This window comes from Leptidea sinapis, chromosome 33 (assembly GCF_905404315.1).
Source record: "Leptidea sinapis chromosome 33, ilLepSina1.1, whole genome shotgun sequence".
NCBI classification, from domain to species: Eukaryota; Metazoa; Arthropoda; class Insecta; order Lepidoptera; family Pieridae; genus Leptidea; species Leptidea sinapis.
The window spans coordinates 7,589,413-7,614,250 of NC_066297.1; the positions used below are offsets into that span (position 1 = coordinate 7,589,413).

At 35.1% G+C, this 24,838-nt stretch overlaps 1 protein-coding gene across 2 annotated transcripts in view; it reads left to right on the forward strand.

Moving 5' to 3' along the window:
• Positions 1-18,486, forward strand: part of LOC126974716 (scavenger receptor class B member 1-like) — a 56,431-nt gene extending 37,945 nt beyond the window's left edge. Inside the window, exons 7-12 of one of the 2 annotated variants that reach the window (XM_050822307.1) lie at positions 2,899-3,026; positions 7,453-7,573; positions 10,256-10,406; positions 11,524-11,674; positions 13,048-13,144; positions 14,701-18,486. In XM_050822307.1, coding sequence (XP_050678264.1) covers positions 2,899-3,026; positions 7,453-7,573; positions 10,256-10,406; positions 11,524-11,674; positions 13,048-13,144; positions 14,701-14,916 — 864 coding nt within the window. In that variant the 3' untranslated portion in view covers positions 14,917-18,486. Of the gene's footprint in view, positions 1-2,898; positions 3,027-7,452; positions 7,574-10,255; positions 10,407-11,523; positions 11,675-13,047; positions 13,145-14,700 lie in introns of those variants that run through there. The other variant, XM_050822308.1, reaches the window with a different exon arrangement.
• The last annotated feature ends 6,352 nt before the right edge of the window (positions 18,487-24,838 follow it).

Sequence of the window (24,838 nt, forward strand, 5' to 3'; positions counted from 1 at the left end):
CATATTTATATCCTTCCTTATTTGTGTATGGGATGGTAGAGCTTGAGAGGCTTTCGTTCAGGAGAAAGATGCTGTTAGTGGTGCATTATCTCTCCATAATACGAAATAAATTAGAGTGTCCGCAAATCCTTGCTCAAGTTGGTTTATTGGTACCAAATCGTATTTCCCGTGATACGGGGGGGGCGATGGCTCCACGTCTACTGGAGCGGCCCGTCACGCGCACCCGACATGCGGAGAACGCTCCTACTTTTCGAGCATTACGTCTGATCGGCGACTTGCTCACTCAGTGTGACATTTATTTATTTGCGGACAAATTTGAAACGATTGTTAATGACATGCATATTATCTTAGAAAGTACTTGAATTATATATTAATAACTTTTTTATTTAATTTAATTATTGACATAAAACTTTGGACTAATTTTATTTGATTATTTGGCGCTATGGACATTATTTGATTTTATATAACTTGACATTTTTTGTAATAATTTATCATTATTTATTTTATCTTTAATTAAAAATCTAATTTAATTATATTAATTGTATTTTGGGACTAGCTTGTAAACGCTTTGGGTAAATCTTTAAGTTTACAGTTTTCTTTAAACGAGCGTACGGGTCACTTGTTGTTAAGTGATCACCGCCGCCCACAATCTCTTGCAATACCAGAGGAACTGGCCAGTTAGAAACATTGCAAATGAAAACTTTTTTGAATTTCAATTTTAGAACTCTTTGGTAACCTAATGTAGTATTAGTAATAATGCATTCATTTGTCATTTGTTTTTGTGAATTGGCGGCAAATCTAAAACTCTTGTTACACGTGAAAATGAACTAAACGCGAGAAAATTTTCGGTCAATGATTTTTTTTTTTAATTTATTTATTATATAAAATGTAAATTAATAATTTGTAAATTCCACCTTCGCACGACACGCCACAATTTAGGATATCATCCTCACCATCTGGATGTGTGGCGGTCCTCCACAGTGCGGTTTACAAGGAGCTTTCTTCCACGTACTACGAAGCTGTGGAATGAACTTCCTTGTGCGGTGTTTCCGGGACGATACGACATGGGTACTTTCAAAAAAAGCGCGTACACCTTCCTTAAAGGCCGGCAACGCTTCTGTGATTCCTCTGGTATTGCAAGAGATTGTGGGCGGCGGTGATCACTTAACAACAAGTGACCCGTACGCTCGTTTAAAGAAAACTGTAAACTTAAAGATTTACCCAAAGCGTTTACAAGCTAGTCCCAAAATACAATTAATATAATTAAATTAGATTTTTAATTAAAGATAAAATAAATAATGATAAATTATTACAAAAAATGTCAAGTTATATAAAATCAAATAATGTCCATAGCGCCAAATAATCAAATAAAATTAGTCCAAAGTTTTATGTCAATAATTAAATTAAATAAAAAAGTTATTAATATATAATTCAAGTACTTTCTAAGATAATATGCATGTCATTAACAATCGTTTCAAATTTGTCCGCAAATAAATAAATGTCACACTGAGTGAGCAAGTCGCCGATCAGACGTAATGCTCGAAAAGTAGGAGCGTTCTCCGCATGTCGGGTGCGCGTGACGGGCCGCTCCAGTAGACGTGGAGCCATCGCCCCCCCCGTATCACGGGAAATACGATTTGGTACCAATAAACCAACTTGAGCAAGGATTTGCGGACACTCTAATTTATTTCGTATTATGGAGAGATAATGCACCACTAACAGCATCTTTCTCCTGAACGAAAGCCTCTCAAGCTCTACCATCCCATACACAAATAAGGAAGGATATAAATATGGGTAATATCCGAAGATCATATACAGCATATTTCGAAGCAAATTGAGAAGCATTGACTTTCGATGTGGGCTTAAGTTATTATAGGCTGCGATGAACATTTCTTAATGAAGCCCCATCTCGTGCCACTATTTACAATTGATTTAACGAGTTTAAGCGTGGACGTAGCAATCTCAATGATGATCCGCGTGAGGCACGTCCTTTAACAGCGACTACTGAAGATAACATCAGTGCTGTGCGACGCATGATAGAGGTAGATAAGAGAGTGACCTATCAGCAGATACGGGCAAGCCTAGGCATTGGTATGAGTCAAGTTCAAAAAATATTACACGAACATTTAGGCGTCAGGAAGCTTTGTACCAGATGGATTCCCCATACTTTAACCGATGACCAGAAACACCTTCGGATGGACTGGTGTCGCCAAATGTTAGGTAAGTACAACGGCGGTGACTCAAATGCTGTATTTGACATCGTAACAGGTGATGAAAGCTGGATATATTGCTACGAACCCTAAACCAAAAGAAATCAGCTCAGTGGGTGTTTCCTTTCGAGGATCGGCCAATTAAGGTAAAGAAAGGAAGAAGTCAAGGAAAAAAGATGATTGCCTCATACTTTGGTCGGAAAGGTCATTTCACGACATTTATGCTAGAAGATGGAAGGACAGTTTCTGCAGACTGGTATGTCAATCGCTGATTGCCTGTTGTCTTGGAAAAAATTCGACAGCAGCGCCCTTGAAGCAAGATCCTCCTTCACTACGACAATGCTTTAGCGCACTCCGCAAAACGGACTGTTAAACATTTGACTATGGCAGGTGTCGAGATAATGAGTTATCCGCCATACAGACCTGGTACCCTGCGACTTTTATTTATTCCCATGAACTAATGATACAATTCGAGGCTATATGCTTTACTTGGATTTGCCGCCAATTCACAAAAACAAATGACAAATGAATGCATTATTACTAATACTACATTAGGTTACCAAAGAGTTCTAAAATTGAAATTCAAAAAAGTTTTCATTTGCAATGTTTCTAACTGGCCAGTTCTAAACATTTTCAGTGTTACCCACGTAGAAAAATATTGGGTATAAATGAATTATTCTTGTTTCAGAAAAATGGCACGGTATCGGATAGACTGACCATAAACACGGGAGAACGCAATAAGAAGAGAATGAATATTCTGGAAAAGTTGAATGGCGACAGTTTCTTGCCGTACTGGGGAACCCCCGAATGTAACAGGTTATCTTTATTATTACTATCATCACTGACCTCTAACTTCTAACGGCCGTTCCCAATATAATATCTACAGATAGAGATAAATTACTACCTGCTACTGTCAATAATCTGAAACTGTCCCAATATACCCGATAAGTCATTCTTATCGCTTTATATTGGGACACGTGAATTGCAATTTCCATACAAACTTCTATCGCTGGTAAGCTATACGTCGTCCCGTTGACAGACAGCGTGTACGGATAAGGTGAGTTACCGTCGATAAGTTTATTGGGACAGAAAAGTCAACGATATTTGCGATTTTTATCTCAAGTAAGAGATAGACTGAATATTGGGAACGGCCGTTAGGCACCATATATTATCTCCGCTTTAGGTACATACGTGTGGTGGCCTTGCTTGTGTTTAATTATATTCTATACGGGATTTATTCAGATTTCTTAGGTTTCTTAGACTTATGTTACAAAATCCAAATGAACTCGTGTGAAAAGAACCACGTCCGAGTCCACTCGAATTACGTGTTTACACTATTCGTCCAAGTAGTCCGAGCGCAACCGAATCCGAGTGTAACCGATCGGTGCTCAATTTGATCTTAATATCAATGTACTCCTCAATCATAATATTATCTAAGTTCGCAGTTTATCTGCTGTCCTTACGACCTAGCATTACGTTATAGACATTGAGGCACTATGTACCTTTTGGAACGAAGTTCCTTACGGCAGGCTTGGAGGTGATAGGTATTTTCCTTCATGACTAAATTGAAAAAAATGTGGGACTAAAACCGTAAGAATGAAGCATGCTTGTAGATGATTTCATAAGTATATACTATGCACTGGCGAGGCGGAGTGGGATTAGAAAGAGAATGGATGAGAGAAAACAAAACATTACTTTTAGAAAAGTTTAAGTTACTGACACGAGAGTGGGTCAGGGATTGGAAATAATACTCCGCTTATAGGAACGAGTCTTTATTTGGGTAGTTGCTTTTTCTGAACTTGCACTTCGCCGGTCTGCCGCTGTTCCTCTTGAGGGTGGCGGTACCTTCAACGAGTCACACCGCACCAAACAATAAGTCTCTTCTATCTTTTTCTTCTTCTTCACCTGGATCACTTTCTACTTTTCACTACATCTTCTTTTCTTCTTCTTCTTCCTTAACACTTTCGAGTCAGAACTAGAACTGCCGTAGGCCACGCTTAGTACGGCTTATATACCCCCAGATCTGTTCTATTTTCAATATAATTCTCCCATTCCACCTTTAAATTTAAATTGTACTAGCAATTTCTTTTAGCCATTGTTATTCTGCTTACACATTTTCCATCCTCTTTACTCTGTTCGATTTGATGTTGAACTTACTAGAAATTTCCATTAACTTTACAAAACCCAAAAAACTCCAGTAGGTGTATCGAACCCGGGGCTGCAGCGTCTAAAGTAAACACTTTTCCGCTGTATTGCTGACGGAGCTGTTGAAATTAACAATGTCTTGAAGTTTGACAACTCTCGTCATTTACGTTGCTGCACGATATGAAGTTTGACAACTCTTGTCATATACGTCGAAGCGTTGCTACACGACATTACGTAACAATTCAAAAGAATCGACAACGAGATATGGTACCTACTATTGATGCTGTTTTTTCAAGACATAATAGAACCACAAAAATACGACAATAGAATTTAATGATGATAATCTATATATATAAAAATGAATTGCTGTTCGTTAGTCTCGCTAAAACACGGGAACGGCTGGACCGATTTGGCTAATTTTGGTCTTGAATTATTTGTGGAAGTCTAGAGAAGGTTTAAAAGTTAAGAAATATGAAAATACTTAGAATTAATTAAAAACAACAACTGCTGTGATACTGGAACGAGCTGCATTCCACTATGATCCGGCAATAGATTATTGTACCGAAAAATCGGTAACAATTGGGGAAATGACAATAATTTATAAATATTGCAAGGCGTTACAATACAGAGATGAATCTACTGTATATGTTGTGCTGGAGGCAAAGTAAAATTGCCACAATTGGTCCCAACAACAAGATCCTTTTACGCTCTTTAGTTTCTGAGATTGGAAATGATTCTAATTCTATTCTAATTTCAGTACATCAACAGGATGTCATATTTACGAAATAATTCTTGATGTTATGATATTGTTATTGACAAATTCATAAAAAAAAAAAAACATTATTTCATTTACTATAATTATACAGAACAACGTCTGTCGGGTCAGCTAGTTGATTAATAAAAATAACCTATATTAATAATTAACTTTTTTTTTTAATTATCTATGTAATTTTTTACTGTCGAAAAAAAAATAAGTGACATGTTAATTTATTTTTTTCGAATAATTTGAATTAGTTATTACTATTTTTTTTGTTTGATTTATTACATTATAATTTAATTGTTATATTCTAAAATACTAAATTTTCTAAGTACCATTATGTACTTAAATAAAACCCAATCAGCAAAATAAAAAAAAGTCAAGAAAATATGTGTGAAATTGTTTACTGTCAATTCGTAAGTAAGCAACGCGAGTTCATTGATACAGGTCAACTGCACTACAGTGATTTTTTTAAATTTAATTAAATCAATTCGTGCGAAATTATTCCCTAACTATTCTAAAATATTCAACAATGCAATAATATTTGTAAACAAAATTTTATGAACGCATTTTTTAAAAATTAAATTTTTTTTTTGTTTTCAAATTGTATTTGTGTATTAATCCCAGAAGTGAGGGCTATCACTTTAAAAACATAACAAATTGTTTAGATTAGCAAGAGCGACATCTCTAGTTAATTTGCTAATTTGCAAATATGGGGGTTGAGCAGGTTATCAACAGTTAAGTAGATCCTGTAGATGAAGCCACAACCTGAGAGTTGAACAAAGCATACAAGATTTTATGACGATACGCTCAGTTGGGAGAACACTGGCACAGTACGGTGCGGGATTCGAACCCACGACGAGTTCGAGTCCCGCGTCGTTCATAAAATTTTGTTTTCAAATTTTATTAGTGTATTAATTCCAAAAGTGAGAGTTATAACTTTAAAAACATAACAAATTATTCAAAAACGCACAACGTTAATGTTCAATTTTTCACTTTTGCTGGCACTCCGTGGAGTCCGGAGTGCAACCCGTATTTTTTCGGAATTACTTCGAAATTGCGAGTTCGACCAATTGAAACTTAAAGATTCTTTGTGAGGCTCTGCGTCTGCGTCAAATGCGTGAAAATCAGTTCATTAAAAAAAAAGCCCAAACAAATGTTCACGGACCTGAGGAATTGCTACTTGCACATACGGCTTCGCCTCACGGTACATCATCGTGACAGCCGGAAGATGTCAACTGCAGGACAAAGGCCTCCCCCAAATATCATCATGACGATCGGTCCTGCGCTACCTTCATCCAATCTATTCCGATCTTAACCAGCCTTATCGTTCTATCTTGAGGAGGGAAAACTAAATAACTTGTAAATTTTTGTTCACCCAAAAAGTCCTCAAAGCGATTCAAGAAGTTTTCTCTACAAAAATAAAAACAATTGAAAATATAAACATGATAATTCGTTTACATAAATAATAGTTCGACCACAATCCCGCAATATTAATTACCTTAAAGATCACCACATTATATACAATACAATTTTCTTAATCTTATGTTACAATTAGTGGCAGTTCTAAAGTATTGGACAATTATGGTGAACATACAAATTACAAAAAATACTCCCTAATTACTACTGATAAATAGATCTAATACTATCGCTACACTAAAAACAAAAAGTAAGTACAAATTATAAATTTAACTTAATAATTGAAAGAATGGAAACGAAAAAAAAAAGAAAAACTAGTTATTTGACTAATGCAGATTGAGTACAGCTAAGTGTTCAACAACATTTTTTTATATAACATATATACATACACTATATTTATAACACTAGAAATAAGGGATTGCTTGTAACTAATTGTAGTAGGCTTCATAAGATACATAATAGCTTTAAGGGTAACTGTATACACTTTTATAATAAAGTCCCAGCCACTGTTCAGGCATTATCTAGAAATAAATTTTAATTTTTTATAAAAAAATGGCTCTGTCGTAAATTATTATTACTAATATTATTACTATTACTATTATTAGTCTATTACTCCACTGCTGAATATCTAATTGATCGGACAGCCTGGGACTAGATTATGATTATTTTATAGCGATAGAAATGACTGTACAATATTGTGTATTTTTATTGAAACGAGCGCAAACAAAAAAATGCTGGGAGAGTTTCTTTTGCCGCCGATTTGTTTCCGAAGCGGTAGTAGTATCTAGTATATTAGAAATGACACCAAAAAGAACTCTAAAGGAATCAATTTTGAGAAAATAAATGCCTTTTAACACTTTCTTTGAATCTGACCAGCTCACTTTGCTGACACCAATTTGCTCATGGAAGTATTTGTTACAGTATAGAAGCATCAGACGGCACTATCTTCCCCCCTGCAATGCTGGACAGAAACACCACACTTCACATATTCTACGCTAATCTCTGCAGGCGACTTCCGTTCCAGTACAAAAAAGATGTCGAGGTAATAAGGCTTGTTTTTAACTGCTATGTTATGGATGATTAATCTAAAATGATTTATTGGAATATTCATATATTTTAATTCAATATAAGATTTAAAATTACTTATTGAACGTCAAAAACTACCACCCATGCAAAATAGTGCACGAGTATAAGACCTGAGAAGAACGGCGCAAGAAACTCAGCGGGCTTTTTTTTATAAAACTATCGATTACATTATAATGTCGTACAATAAAAATTTATAATTAAACAGCCTGAGGGTGTCCGATTCATTCCCAGTCTGTGGTATCAAGATGATGATAATTTAAGAAAATCATTTGTGTTATAATAACCTTTACCACACAAACGTTTTTTAACAATTCATTTAAATTTCGTAATATATTTGTATTGTACTATTTCTGGGATCATGTTTCAAAACCATAGGACCTACTAACTCGACTTAGGTAGGCATAACAAGTTTATGTTTGTAACTTGTTTCTAAAAATGTGCTTATGAACTTATAGAACATTATCAAGAATATATTGAGATTTTTTTATTTTTATTTTTATTTATAGCTTTATTTCCTTACATCTATACATTAAGATATTTACTTATAAATTGTATTTGTTAGTATGTGTTAGTATTTCACTATTTTAAATAAAAATACCAATTTTGTTAGTATAATTAGTTATTAATTTCGACATAAGGAACGCCTTTAGCGGTAAAAGCCTCCTCCATTGATTTCCAATTGTTCCTGTCTCTTGCAATTCTTGTCCACATCTTTCCTGCTGTTTCTACTATGTCATCGCTCCATCTCTTATTAGGCCTGCCTCGATTTCGTTTCCTATTTATAGGGTACCAATTCGTTACCATCTTTCGTCTTTTGTTCTTTGTATATGTCCAGCCCATTTCCATTTTAAACGTAGAACAGATAAGGCTACATCTTTTGATTTTGTTTTATTTCTTATTGTGATATTTTTAATTTTGTCTCTTATTCTTAGCCCCATATAACTTCTCTCAATTCCTCTCTGACAAACTTTAATTTTTTCTAAGTTTCTATAGGTTAGAGGCCATGTCTGACAAGCGTAAGTGAGGCATGGCATTAAACAGGTCTCCATAGCTTTTGTTTTAAGCTTCGTTGGCAAATTTGATTTGAAAATTTCCTTCATTGACCAGTATTTATTCCAAGTGCTTTTAGTTCTACGTTCTATTTCTTTCTCATTGCAGGATATGAAGGATATTACATGTCCTAGGTAAATGTAATCGTCAACATATTCAATAAATTTTGCATTAAGACTCATAGGTACCTGTTCTCTGTTAGTCATTATTTTTGTCTTGTCTTGATTTATTTCCCACTTTTTCTTACTTTCTTGGCAGAGTGAGTCTATCATTAATTGCATTTCTATTGCATCTTCTGAGAATAATACAATATCATCTGCAAACCTGAGGTGTGAGAGAACTTTGCCGTGAAGTTGGAGCCCTTTATCTTCCCAGTTTAGTGCTCTGAAGACTTCCTCTAAAACAGACGTAAAAAGGTTCGGTGATAGCGGGTCTCCTTGTTTTACTCCTCTTCCTATTTTGAATGATGGTCCTGGAGTATCTAATTTAATTTTCGAAGTACTTTTTTCATATATCTCTTTGACTATGTCAATGTAATTTGTATTTATGCCTTGCATATATTGAGATGCAACAGTCAAAATGTTTATTACTTTAATTTTTTCTCTTAATGATAGTGAATAGCCCTCTCCTGCAGCACAAAGATGGAATCAATATCGGCTGCACTGTCCCATAACAAAATAGCATAGGACATAATACTATGAAAATAATTAAAATAAACTAGACGTGCCGTATCGATGTCAGTTAATTGTCTAATCTTTTAACACCTCTCCGTTCAATAAAATATTCGCATACACATTTTCGATATTTGGCGGAGTAGATCTAGCATTGTTTACTTCGTCATATAAAACTTGGTTTCTTTTCACTTTTAATATGAGTGAAGTGTGAATGTATCATCCGCAAAGAATAGTACCTTGTGTTTTTTATTTACAAGGATATGTAGATTATTTATGTTAATAGGGAAGAGAAACGGTCTAATAATAGACCCTTGTGGTACCCCCTTACCGAGAGGAGTCCCGGGAGATCTACTGCCATTCACATCGACCTTCTGACTTCTATTGTTTAAATATGAGATCAGAAGATCGAGCGCAGATCCTTTTATACCATAGTGACATATCTTCCTGTCCAGCGTTGAATGTTGAACACAATCGAAAGCCTTACATAAATCACAGAAGATACCAAGTGCATTATGTGATTCCTCCCAGGCCTGAACATATACTTGATGAGTTCAACACCTGCATCCGTAGTCGAGCGTCCCTAAAGCCAATATGTTTTATGTGAAATAAATTATAAATATTAAAGAAAGTAAGCATTTGGCTTAAAAAATATTTTTCAAAAATTTTACTAAGGGTCGACAACACCGATACAGAATAATAATTATTCCCGATTTAAATATTGGTGTAATTTTACTATATTTCAGAAGATCAGGAAACGCACCGTGTTCAATACAAGTATTAAAAATTATTACTAGATAAGTTGACGTCAATTTATTATGAACTTATTATGAACTTAATATTTTTACAGATATGTCACCAGTTTTTATATTTGTAGAGATGTATTATAACTTGAATAATCATGGTCTACTTTACAGATGGGAGACGGTGTACAGCTTCTCAGGTATGGAATGCCTGAAGATGTGTTCGACGATCCAGCACGGAACCCGGCGAACCAGTGCTACTGTGAAATCGATTCTGGGACTTGCCCACCACGAGGGATCATCAACGTAACATCGTGTGCGATGGGTATGATATAAAATGACATCTTGTCTCTTTCTCGTTCTGTGGTTCTTTTACACGGCTTACAGTAGAGTTAACTGATAGATAACTTCACGTAATAAAACAGCGTTCGAGATGTTCTGTTCTGATCGGCGTAGTTCGGATATTATGGTCAAGAGTTTACACGTATTTATTTCAACAAATGAATTAAATTTAAAAGAGATATAATATTTTTTTACCATTTGGAGTGACAATTACAAAAAACATTGCAACAACACTTAGTGAATCTCATGCAGCTATATCAGTTCGTAAAGGGGCACCGTCATAGGTATTTGTATTAAATTGTTCAGTAAAACACAGACAATAAGACAGTATACTAGGACTCACTGAGCACAAAGTCAAGAAATATATCAATGTTCTTATGACAAAGAAGGTTTACTATAGTTTACCATATTATATAGAGAGTATGATGCATGGATCTTGTCTAGCTCTGCACAGGCCCCCTAAAAAAGTATACATTATATGAAGTAGGCTAACTGCTGAGTTGTTATATGATTTAAGAGATGGGCAGGGAGCTATTTCTCTACAAATATTAAAATATACAGCCATGTAAGCTTGAATAGTCCAACACACTGATAAATCATGGCAACACCCATCATAACCATATACATCGATTCACCGAAAGTATCCAAATAGACAGCGTCATCAAAGTATTCAAATATATCGGGGACACCGTGAACTTCATAAACATAGCTACAATTAAAGCACCAAATATAACACCCAAAGTGTTCAAAAATATGGATACATTTGTAGAAAATGAACTCACAGTTTAAAAAAATTGGATTCAAATTTCTATTAACTACTAACTTCACTTTGTAGCTAAAGAAAAACGGTCTTACAAATAAACATGGTACAAAGCCTGAGAATACACCAAGAATTATGCGGACGTATAACGTTTCCCGCGATTATTTGCAAGGCTGCCCGACATTCGGATAACTTCAGAATGATCATTGTGTTATGTGTTCTCAGCGATATAGTCAAAATTTGCTTAAATATTCTTAAATCTTAAATATTCTTGGCTTATTCTCAGGTATGGCTTTATACCAAGTTTACGTAAGCCGTACTAATTTTAACTGTTCTTAAGGAGCACCAGCGTTGGCATCGTTCCCGCACTTTCACAATGGAGACCCAAAACTACGAGAACCCTTCATTGGTTTGGACCCCAGGCCAGACCTTCACGAGTCCTACCTGGACATCCATCCAACTTTGGGAATCTCCTTAAATGGTAAATCGAGGTATGTATACGTATGAACCTCGATGAAATATGCTCTAGATATTTTATTTATTCAGAGCTTTATTACCTTACGTCTATACATTTAGGTATTATATCTTATCATCATCATCACATCAGCCGAATGACGCCTAGAGCTGGATAAAGGACTCCCCCCCAAAGATCGCCATGACGATCGGTCCTGCGCTGCCCTCATTCAATCTATTCTGGCGATCTTGACCAGATCGTCGATACATCTTGTGCGGGGCCTACCGACACTACATCTCCAGTACCTAGTCACCATTCGATGACTTTACTGCCCCACCGGCCATCTGTCCGTCGAGCTATGTGCCCTGCCCGCTGCCACTTCAGTTTCGCAACCATCTGAACTATGTCGGTAACTTTGGTTCTCTTACGCATTACTCCTCATTTTTGATTCAATCTCGCAGGTAAACTCCGAGCAGAACCCACTTCATTGCCCGCTGAGCAACAATGAGCTTCTTACTTACTTATTTACTTATAAATTGTAATTATTAGTATGTGTTTATGTTTGACTGTTTTACGTATAAGTTGTTTAGTCATTATTTTCGATATAAGGACGGTCTTTAGCAGTAAGAGCCTCCTCCATTAATGTCTACTCGTTCCTATTGCAATTATTCTTCTTCATATCTTTCCTGCTGTTTCTACTATGTCATCGCTCTATCTTTTACTAGACCTGCCTCGATTTCGTTTCCTATTTATAGGGTACTAGTTCATAACCACTTTAGACCATCTTTCCTCTTTTGTTCTTTATATATTATGTCCAGCCTATTTCCATTTTAAACGTAGAACAGAGTAGGCTACATCATTTGCTTCGGTTTTCTTTCTTAGTGTATTGTTACTAAATTTGTCTCTTAGTCTTCGCCCCATAACTTCTTTCCATACCTCTCTGTCAAAGTTAAATTTTTTCTGCTTTAGATTTTTCTCTAAGAATGTAACCTTAAAAACAGCGAGAGAAAGAAAAAGAGTCGATGGTTCAATAATAGAACAACTAATTCGGTTCGTAAATGCGGCAGGGTTTGACTACGAGCTATTTATTTATTTATTCTAAAAGATACATCAACAGTACACACATATAACAATTACATATAACACTATCTAGAAAATTACATTACTGATACCAATAATAGATGTACACAACATTCACAGTTGCTGCTGTGACTATTATTAATTATTACATACTTATTATTACTAACTATTAACTAATTTCCAATATAATATATTGGTGTAAGCTATAAGTATGAGTGGCGAACACAATAAAAAGGTGTGATAGTATACAATTTTCAAATATTATCTTCATTATTTGAGAATGTCTTACACTAAATCGTTAATATAATATTATATTTATTTTTATTTCAGCTTACAACTGAACATTCAGGTACGAAAGAACAGTATTTTCAACGCGCTCGATTTCCTGGACAATGGACTCATCCTGCCCGTCGCTTGGATTGAAATGGTGAGCTTCTCATATTTCTGGGTCGACCGGGAACCCAAAAACAAATCTTATTTTATTAAAAGGCATAAAAGGCATTTATTTTCTCAAAATTGATTCCTTTAGAATTATTTTTAATTTCATTTAATAACTACTAGATACCTACTACTACCGCTTCGGAAACACTAGCTCTCTGAGAGAGAAGAGACGGCGCAAGAAACTCTCCCAGCATTCTTTTTTTGCGCTCTTTTCAATAAAAATATACAATATTGTACAGTCATTTCTATCGCTATACAATAATCACTTAGATATTCAGCAGTGGAGTAATAGGATTTACGACAGAGCCATTTTTTTATAAAACATTTCAATTTATTTATAGATAATGCCTGAACAGTGGCTGGGACTTTATTATAGAAGTTTATACATTTACCCTCAAAGGTATTATGTATCTTATGAAGCCTACTAGAATTAGTTACAAGTAATCCCTTATTTCTAGTGTTATAATAATGAAAATCACATATATTTTAACGGTAGTCGTAATAGAGCCTGTAAAAATTTTGACAACTTAAGAATTGCTGTTAGAAAAAATAATAATAATCATATCGGCCGCAAATAAGAATAGATTAGAAGCCTAGTTTGTAAATCCAACAACAATAAACATACGGTTTTGGAGGATTCAATATTCACGAACTAAACCAATATTTTTGTATTTTTTATATAAATACTCGTTATATTATAATATAAACGATATGTTATGTTTTTAAAGTGATAACCCTCACTTCTAGGATTAAAACACAAGTAAAATTTGAAAAACAAAATTTTATGAACGATGCGGGAAGCCACAACCTGAGAGTTGAACAAATCAAACAGAATTTTATAACGAGGCGGTACTTGAACGGTTAGCTCAGTTGGTTAGAGCACCCGCACGGAACGCCGGAGATCGTGGGTTCGAATCCCGCATCGCTCATAAAATTTTGTTTTTCAAATTTTTTTTGTATATTGTAATATACCTGTTACACATTAATTTATTATTTCCTTTTTTTGATATATAAAATTAAATGCAATTTCGTTCTTTCATAAATATTGTTGGCGGCACATTTAAATTTTTTTGTTCAAGTAATGCTACATGATCTAGAAAATTATATTTCCTATCCGTAAATTTTATTCCAAAATAATTATTCAATATGAAACTAGCTCGACGAAATAAAGTAAAATAGAGTTTAATCACAAGATTGTCACAAAAAATAATTCCATATTCCAATCATTGGGGTTGAGTTCAGGATATCCTGTTTATACCTGCTAAGTAGATCCTGTAGATGGAGCAACCGAATGGTCACTCGAATGGTTGGCTCAGTTGGTAAGGTTGGACGGAACCCGAGAGGTCGCGGGTTCGAGTCCCGCATCATTCTGAAATTTTAGCTAGGAATTTTATTTATATAATATATCCCAGAAATGAGCGATGTCACTTTAAAAATAGTAAATTGTTTTTTTTTTTTTTAATTTTTCCCAAATAATGTTCTTTAAAGAACTACATTTTTGTTTAATGTCAGAATCCTATAAAATTATTATTTTTGTTACAGACCGTAGACGAGCTTCCAGAAAGTCTGAGGTCTCTCGTGTACCACGGCACTTTTTCAACGGCAGCAGCTCAACTAGGACTAACGGTTCTCTGTGTACTCTCTCTGTTTGTCTCTGGAATTTGTCTATTTATTATGCTTATGACAAGGAGAAAGAAGCCGTGCGCAACTGTGATCATTCCTGTTGATTTAGAAATGAAATCTAAAAATTTATCATGATAAATTAATAAATGGAGGCGCATTAATGGTGTTACAAGCTAGGTATTGTAGGAGTCCATGGAGAAAATTATCTATGATCGCTTCGATTATCATTTTTTCTCACACACGTCCTATTATATTTAGCTATACTCTTTTTAAATGGAAGAGAAAGTATACTCCATTATCTGCTGCAACAGCAGAGGAATCTGGGGAGCAATTTCAAGCTTCCAGTTAGGTTGCAACAAAATCAGTACTAAATAGTGACACCAAAGAGACTGTCGGTGGCATAAAGCCTAGAAGCGTTTGCCTGTCATCTGAGAGACGCCGCGTACCAGTATGATTTGATTTTCGAATTCTTGTTCGTTTTTTGTTTTGCGCTCTTACTGTAAAGGAAAACATTGTAAGGAGGCCTTATACACACACCTGGTTTTCCTTTTTTTTTTGCATGCACAAGCATGAATTTTACCTATAAATGGCACTGGACTTAAGATAGTTTGAACCCAACGCGTTTTCACGCAAAATAGGCGTTAGTTTTTTTTATTACAATAAGGACGAGACGAGGAGGACGTTCAGCTGATGGTCATTCACGCCCTGTCCATAGCAATGCAGTGCCGCTCATAATTCTTGAAAATCCCAAACATTCTGAGCGGTACTACAATTCCGCTCATCACCTTGAGGCATAAGTCATGTTGTCTCATTTGCCCAGTAATTTCACTAGCTTCGGCGCCCTTCATTAAATGCGCTGTTGTAGCACCCATAGGGCAAAGAAAGACACTTAGCTGCCTCTTAAGACACCCTGGGACCTGGAACTTCCCTATTCTTTTTATGCCCCGGGGAAGCACAGCACTCATAAAAGTTGCAAAAAATGCTCCCGTGACTACCTAATCAAATCAAAAATCACTTTATTCATGCAGGTCACGGAAATGACACTTATAAATGACAAAAAAATATTTTTCTTATTGAATCTACCGCTACTTCGTAAAAGGTTGTGCCAATGAGAAGAAGTGGCAAGAAACTCATTGCCACTCTTTTATATCAAGATTTACATTTCATCGATTTATAATTCATTTCAATTACAATATAATATGTAAAATGATGCAACAAACATACTCAAACGTCAAATAGTCAATGTCTTACACGAGTAAGTCAAAAAAATAAATGTAAATGAATACAAAAGTTATTGAGTACAGTAGCTGCATCATCCACATACACCGTAAATAAATAAAGGTATTCTGTGAGCATTTTATAAGCGATTATAAATAATAAATTTATGTATATATATATAACTTTTAAGAATCTGAAACCGAGTCTCCTTACTTACAATTTGACAACTCTGCTTAAACTTGTAATTAATATTATAAATTAATATTATATTTTTACTAACAGTAATCAAAAGCTCAATCCTTTAGTGTAATCAAATCAAAATCACCTTATTCGTGCAGGTCAAAGAAATGACTTTTCTTTTTATATTCCCACAGCTTTAATAAGAAGAAGTGGCAAGAAACTCATTGTGACAATCAATATATGTAAAGTGATGCAGCAATAATACTTAAACTACAAATACTCAAAAAAAAAGTAAATTAATAGTACGTAAAAACAAGAGTTATTGAGTACAGTCATGGCGGACTACTACTGTATCAACAATAATAGTAGGCCATGGTACAGTAGATGCATCAATCCACACACACCGTAAATAAATAAAGGTATTTAGCGACAATTTTATTAGCAATTATAAAATTTTTTTTTTTTTTTATTTTAAACCATGAAGCAAGAGTTTCCGGCTACAGGATCACCCTGCCACCGCAAGTAGCGCCCGTTCACGAGCATGACGCATGGGCCAGCCAACGCCTCCCTCGACCATATTTTAGGGAAGGGAACGACCCGTCCCACGTCGCCGCCACAAGCAGTGACATTTAAGCGAGCATGATGAAAACTGTCAGAAAAACTCCACTAATGATAACAAATCTGTAGGTCAGTGGACTCACTTGCTTACTGTTGCTGCTTTAGTTACAAGTACAAGTCGCTATCTTAAACTATTTTCTCCATTGACTAATCTAATATCAGGGATCATCTACGGGTCCCAAATGGCAACCATTTCTAGCATCAAACTTTATAACCATTACATTTGAAAGGCTGAAAAAATATTTACTGTGTGTTTGTAATGACCGCAAGTTGATAGACAGGCTGCCTGTTTATTTTTATAATATGTAGTAATAACTGTTGTTCCACGTTTTAATTCCCATATCCTCCCGTACACTGTCTGCTGTCACCCATAGCTGTCACGCATCTAAAAATTCGTTCCGTTTATACTAAATAAGTTTAACATGTCTCCATTTCTCATAAACTATTCATCGATTTCCACTTATTTCAAATTAGTTTTGGATACTGTCATAATTTTGTATACTTTCTAATGTAAACGTTTGTTTAAAAAAATCAGCAAAGTTCTGTGTATAGTGAAACCCGCACTTGCCTTTTCTACTGGCCTGTCTCAGCATAATCGCAGCTGTCAAATGAGTATAAATAAGACTGAAAGATTGGGCTAAGCTTGAACACAGCTGAGTTTTACGTAAGTAAAGTCTGAGTATGCTCTGTAGATCTCAGCTTAGTGACATTAGATCGAGACAGATTAAAGATTAGCTTTTGCAAACTGCGCGAAGACTGCCTACCGACGCTATGCAGACTAAAGCCGGGTTCACCTATAACGAACTAAGGCGATACGAAGTTGACGTGCGACAGAGAAATAATTTCTATGGCTTCCTTTCTCTGCCGTCTTCGTCCCTGATCCAACATCCTTCAACATCATTAACAAGAATGTTTAAGCAATACCAGCCTCAGTTTGACTCATTTCACCAAGACAAACTAAACCCAGATAAAGCCTAAACGCGTTTAAATGATGACTGAAGAATTTTGGTCGTTCAACATATTTGATCGCGTTCAAATGCTGCCTGTCACTGTCGTTATCGTAATGGAGACATTGACATTTTACATTTTTTATTTTGGTCAGATTTGTCGATGACAGACATTTGATACATTCTATTGTTTATGACTTGTAAACTCAGATTACGTCAACACGCACATAAGTTATTGGTAACATCGCTTTGTGTTTAATCGAGATAAATACTGGCATTTGAACTCGTTTACGTAAAACTGGGTTTTGAAGTGTCATTGGTGAAAACGGGGTTTAACTGTTTACGGGGCTTAAGTGAGTAGGCACATAGTGTACATACATGGACAGAAGAAACCGTGCTTAAGAAAAGGTCTCGGCAATGCCATGAAGTGAAAAAATTTTCAATATTATTATTCTAACTACTTTATTGTATGTATATTATATGTTATATCGATATAAGAGTCTCAGTTTGTACATCCTAGACGTATCACCTGAATGGCTCTTATCTAAAGTTAAATTTGGCTGTCTTTTCCATTTTTTTTAAATTCGATAAAGGGCGTGTGTGCATAATTCTTAACCATGAAAGATCATTTTATGTTACAATTAAGTAGGTACTCATAAGTTTAAAAGATATTTAGATATTAATTTTGTTTTATATTAATGATAGGCTTGTAAATAATAAAAAGAATTTGTTACTTTTCCAATGCATTGTTTGATTTTACTCTCCATCCAATTGTAATGTGAATACAAGAAAGTAGGAGACATTAATTCATTTATTGCTCCAACAGGGTGAGCACCAATTGGTACAATTCCTTAATAGCTAACACAGATTTATCTATCTTCTAATATTTAAAATTCTCGTGTCATGGTGTTAAATATTGAACTCCTCCGAAACGGCTTGACCGATTCTCATGAAATTTTGAGTGCATATTGGGTAGGTCTGAGAATCGGACAACATCTATTTTTCATCCCCCTAAATATTAAGGGTGGTCCACACTAATTTTTATTTTTATTTTTTTTAAATTTGTTTGATTATGAGTCAGCATTAAAAAATACATACAACTTAAAATTTTCACCCATCTACGATCAACAGTTACTTTTGTGTCGCGATTTTAATATCGGAAATACAACGTTTGCTGGGTCAGATAGTATAAGTGACACCCCAATTATAGGTGCAAATCGAGATCAAGTAACAAAACAGACACAAACAGAGCATTACAAAACGTTTTAGCAAATAATATTGAAAGAGACATGAGAAAAATTGAAGGACATCAACAACAAATTTCTTCGACAATCTATATTATATATAAAAATGAATTGCTGTTCGTTAGTCTCGCTAAAACACGAGAACCGCTGGACTGATTTGGCTAATTTTGGTCTTGAATTATTTGTGGAAGTCCAGAGAAGGTTTAAAAGGTGAATAAATATGAAAATGTTCGGAATAAAAAAAAAACAATAATTTTGTTTTTCCTTTGTTGTGTCCCCGCGTCGCGTCGTTCAGAAATCAAATTGAAAGAATAGTTTAAAATGAATAACTAATTAGAATCTTTGTATCTGTCTAACTTTCTCAGGAGCTAATTTTAGCTACCTATAGCTGTTGATAGATTAACTATATTTGATGATTGCTGGGTCTGCTAGTAAGCAATATTAATGTAAGAAAAATATATGTAATTTTTTTTTAATTACTTAAAACTAAGAAATCAATGATATTCGACCCAGGATAAAAAGAGCATAGTAAAAATAAGAAGTGATAAGATGAGTTCGTGTGGTTATTAGTTGTCTCTTTCTATAGGTCGAATTTGACCGCTTACTCATCTTCTGTTTTTTAATATAATTTAATTTTTATTTTAAAACAAGAAAATTTACATACTTTTTTTTACACAATTTTCTGCATTCGGCACAAGTAATATTGGGAACTTAGATAAAGGACTGGTCTCTTCTGCGCTCCAACTGATACCGCAGGCGTAGTCGTAAAGTGCGGCAACTAATATTACGCCCAAGTGGGCGTACTCGAGCCAGTCTCGCAAAATGTGTGACGTTGACGTGCCACATGTTCTGTTAAACGTTGCTAATAATTGACAGAAATTCCGGGTTGCGTTAATTTAAAATAACACAAAGCGTATGTTACAAAATTTGAAAGATGCCATTGAGTGTCAAGATGCCACGCACACACGCATCTAATAGTTATCATAATAGAAAAGCTATTTTTCTTACGCAGTTCGGTATCTAGTTGGAGCGCAGCGGAGACCAATCCCTATATAGGAGATGGTTGTAATAATGAAAGGTTTAAAATGAAATCTTTCTATGTGCCGCCTTTAAGATCTGGGAGATCTAAGAGAGGTGCTAAGGTGCTGTTACGCATTTTAACTAAGTTGAAATTTTCATTCCAAAATGTAAAAAATGCCTTTATTCGCATAGAAAATAAACATTAGCGACTTCTGCCATATAGTTTTAGCGTTATATAAAAAGGATCACGGGTGGGTCGTTCGCCCTCTTACAAAGGAATTCGGGATTTCCGTTGGCGGGGCCGTGGGGTCACACCACGTCTCACCCCACGCGATTGTGAGGTCAATAAGTGAGGATAATTTGTTACCTACACTCGTTCCGCAAAAATGCCTAATATCGAAGATTGTGAGTTTACACAAGAGCAATTAGAGCAGTTAGGAAATATCGAAAAAGATCTTCTAATCCGAAGTTTGAAATTATATTCAGATGAAGACATTCAGCCAACGAAAAGATGATACCACCGAATCATATTGTCAGAAAGTGACGATGAAACGTGGCTGATTGGTAAATTACATTATTTTTAAAACGCCTTTATTATAGTATTTTATGCAAAAGTTGTACTGGATCTGTCAAAAAACGCGGATGTCGTGAAAGAGTTTTTTGACTTAACAAATATATTATGTACTATACAACGGGTCGCATACATTTGTATTAAACAAACAAATACCACTAGTTTTCGAGTTGCCATTAATGGGAGAGAAATCTACTACACACATAGGTAGGTACCTGTCTCTGGTGAGTGGTTTTATTTCTACTTCAAGGAATGGCAAAGAGATAACACCTATACAGCCCACGCGGGAATTATGTGGATAAAGCACCTCGCAGTATCTTGGAAAATTATATTAACAAGTTTTTTTTCTTTAGTTGACATTGAAATGTTTAGTCTAATGACTTAAACATGGTTATAATAAGTATGTTATATATTATGTATAGATGTACTATGTATTAACTAACATTTCCATGAACCTACCATACCTAAAATAGATTTAGTTGTCTGTGGCACCACAACAATAATGACGCTTTTTTGACGAAATTTGAGTACGGTAAACAACGATTTTTGGGTCATAGAGTATAGACTTTTTCAAAGACTCAATAAAGATGTATGTTCACTCATCGTGGCTGTTTAAATGACAAATAAAAGTAGAGTAGTAGAAAAAATACGTATTATTTGACCTTTATTTATTATTACTTTAACTTGTAACTAAAAGTATAATGAAAATCGTCTTGCAAATTATCTTTCTTCGAATAGTTGTATGCTTAGGTTGTATCTATATAAAACGAGTTCGATTAATGCAGATGATAATACAATAACAATTCTCTACCATCGAGCTGATTTTATGATTGAACCTTGACATGGATGGTAAAACTTTTCATTTGAATACACATTTAGTAAAGTAGTTATAATTGCCATGAGAACAGTCCTCAATTATTTTCACTTGTTTACTAAACTTTAACGTAAAGTCATCTGTTTATACAGAATTTTATAATGCGGTCGTAGTAAGATAAAGAAATGAGGTTTTATTGATATTTTAGTTTCATGGATGATGAGTAAAAAGATAAGAGACAAACATACATAGCTACTTTCTTATTTATTACATTAAGAAGTATTTATTTATGAGTACTATGTAGTGACATTTTATTTTCCAGGTAAAAGACCGCCACCGGGAACCTGGTCAAAGCCCACATGTAATACCTTTTACTGAACATCCTGGCTTGTCCACTAACCTTTGCTTAAGGTAGCGAAACGCATCTCCAGCCGATTTCTTCCAACTAATGGTTCCTGACAGTCTTTTTCAAGAAATTGCTGACTGCACTAACACATTTGCTACTAACAAAATTGCCAGGTCTGAAGAAACTTCGCCTTTTGCAAGACTTCGCAAGCGGTTTCCCATATATCTTGGGAAAATAAAAAAGTTTTTTGGCTTAATCCTGCTCATGGGCTTCATGAAGCTTCCTAGGTTGGAGGTTTATTGGTCCTCGAATAATATTGTAGGTCATCCTTTTCCAAGCACAATAATGCCACGGAATCGCTTCGAGTTAATATTGCAGATGCTTCATTTTTCGGAAAACAATGAGACAAACAAAGGTGACCACCTCCATCGTATTCGCTATCTTTTGCAAGAATTAAATAAACAATTCCAGATGCATTACACTCCCAGCGAAGACATATGTATCAACGAAAGCATTGTCCAATTTGGTGGCAGGATTCCATTTCGCCAATACAACAAACAAAAATGCCACAAGTTATGGCATCAAAGTATTTAAGTTATGCTGCGTTTCTGGGTATACTTATAAATTATATGTATATACAGATAAAAATGACGAGAACACAAATACAGTTGTATTATATATAATATTGTTATGGATTTGCTACGTGGTCTTTTAAATAAAGGTCACACCCTTTACACCGATAACTGCTATACGAGCATAGAATTAGCCAAGACTCTGCTTTGCTGGGGACAATTCAAAAGAACAGTAAGCACCTGCCCAAAAAAGTCGTAAGTACTAAGCTAAGGAAAGGAGAATTTATTGCAAGAGAAAATCGAGATGGTATCACTGCTATGAAATGGAGAGACAAAAGAGAAGTGTTGGTTTTGTCAACCAAACAAGCAGATGGATTTGTGAAAATAAAAATTCGTCAGGGTAATGTGGTCATGAAGCCACAGATCATAATCGAGTACAACAAAGTGCAATCTACTTATCAGATCAGATGACAGCATACTCGTCCCCACTGAGCAAATTTTAAGATGGTACAGGAAGCTGGCTATTGATATAATACTTAATATTGCTATGGTAAATGCTCTGACTTTATTCAAGTCTGTGAATGAAAACAATATACAAATGGTAGATTTCCGAAGGGGTGTATTGATGAAACTTTGCGAAGCCCCACAGACTGATGCGCCTGTAGAAAGACCGAAAAGAGTGAAACACACGCTGGTAAAAAGCAGGGTTTGGCCAGATAAGTCAGAAGAACATGTCGTCAAAACGTACCAGTCATCGGCAGCAAACAGGCTAAGAGAAAAACAAAAAAATATCCACTTATTGTGAGAGCTGCCCAACTAAACCTTATCTTTGTTTGCCTTGTTTTAATTATTGTTATTATCTATACTAATATAGTAATAATATTATAAAGCTGTAGTGTTTGTTTGTTTGTTTGAACGCGCTAATCTCTGGTACTACTGGTCCGATCTGAATGATTCTTTCAGTGTTGGGTAGTCCATTTATCGAGGAAGGCTATAGGCTATGTTTTTTTTTTTCAAAATTAGGGATCCGTAATAAAATTGCTATTTTGTAACACAAGGTGTAAAATCGAAAACCTATTTTTGCGTGCGCTGCAAAAACTATTGACAATAGAACAAAATGATGTACAGGCTATAATATAGGCAATATTTTATTACTTATAAAACTATCGCGTGAATTATACTTTATATGGCAAAACAACGTTTGCCGGGTCAGCTAGTTGCTTAATAAATGGGATATAGTAACATATGCCTTACTAAGATTGTAATATTGTAGTATTCATAAGGTATCCTTCCATAAAGTGTTTCGAAATTTTTAAAGCGATTTTTTTATTTGGTGATGTAGAAAAATATGTTATGTTGTAGTATTATAACAGATATTTCATTGTTATATTTTATTTGAGTAGCAAAATATAAGCCAACTAAAAATGTCTTCTGAAATTGTTCAGAATAAAGCTTTCATTGGACTTGAAAACTACTTTCAAATTTCAAACCAGAACGGCTTCCATGTGCGTTTTGTTTGATTGCCGCAATATGTGGCTTGTGAGAATGTTTTTCGACGAACCTCACTCACAGCCAGTGGCGGCCTTAGGGGGTGGCAAACAGGCCAATCGCCCGGGGTCTCGCTCTTGCAGGGCCCTCGCGCAAACCCAATCCAAAAAAAAAACAATAATTTTTAAAGTAAATTCAAAAAACTATAGGTTCTATAACAATTTTCAATTTTTATTGAACACTATTGATTTTGATCCTTAAATACTTATTAAGGTTATAACGTAACGATAAAGAGCGATAACTCCACAATAATAATATTAATTATCGATATTTATATCAAAAACTCCAATACAAATCAACACTTTTTTCACTTTATGTTCAAAATTTAAAGGTACGCAGAATAAATTGCGCACTTAGAATTAATACTACTATTTTGTGCCCCATTATTTTGCGTAGACGCATAGTGTTAGACGGACCCGTAGTGTACTGTCGCATGAGCAGACGCTGGAAAGCAATAAGCATTGCGAGACGGCAACTTCAAACGGAGTGGAGGAAGTTCTTGACTTTGTTTCTCCCTACGAGCTGTGGCTAAGTTACAATAATTGCACCCTAGACACATGAGCATGATATAATACTCTTCATTCGAGTGCACGATGCACAAAAACTAAGAAAGTATAACTAACTAACACTATAACCTCAAAAATCACGCATCATTGCCAATTGCAAGCGCAAAATTTGCACATCCGATCCAGTTGCGAGCTGAGGGTAACTGAGTGAGTGTGACGGCATCGGTCAAAGCATAAAGGCCACGCCTTTTCGTTTGACACGCCGCTCAGCTGATTTTAGCTCTACGCCATTGGCCCGAGTTCAGGGCGATGACCTTAGTTTACTGGTGGAATATATAACTCATGTGTAATCAAGATTTTTTAAACCATTTAAATAAAATGTTCTTTATACTGTAGCATTTAATATAAGGGGTTTTAATTTTTTTTTAGTAGTATCTCCGCATTCTACTTCATATCCGTGTCAATTATCGTAC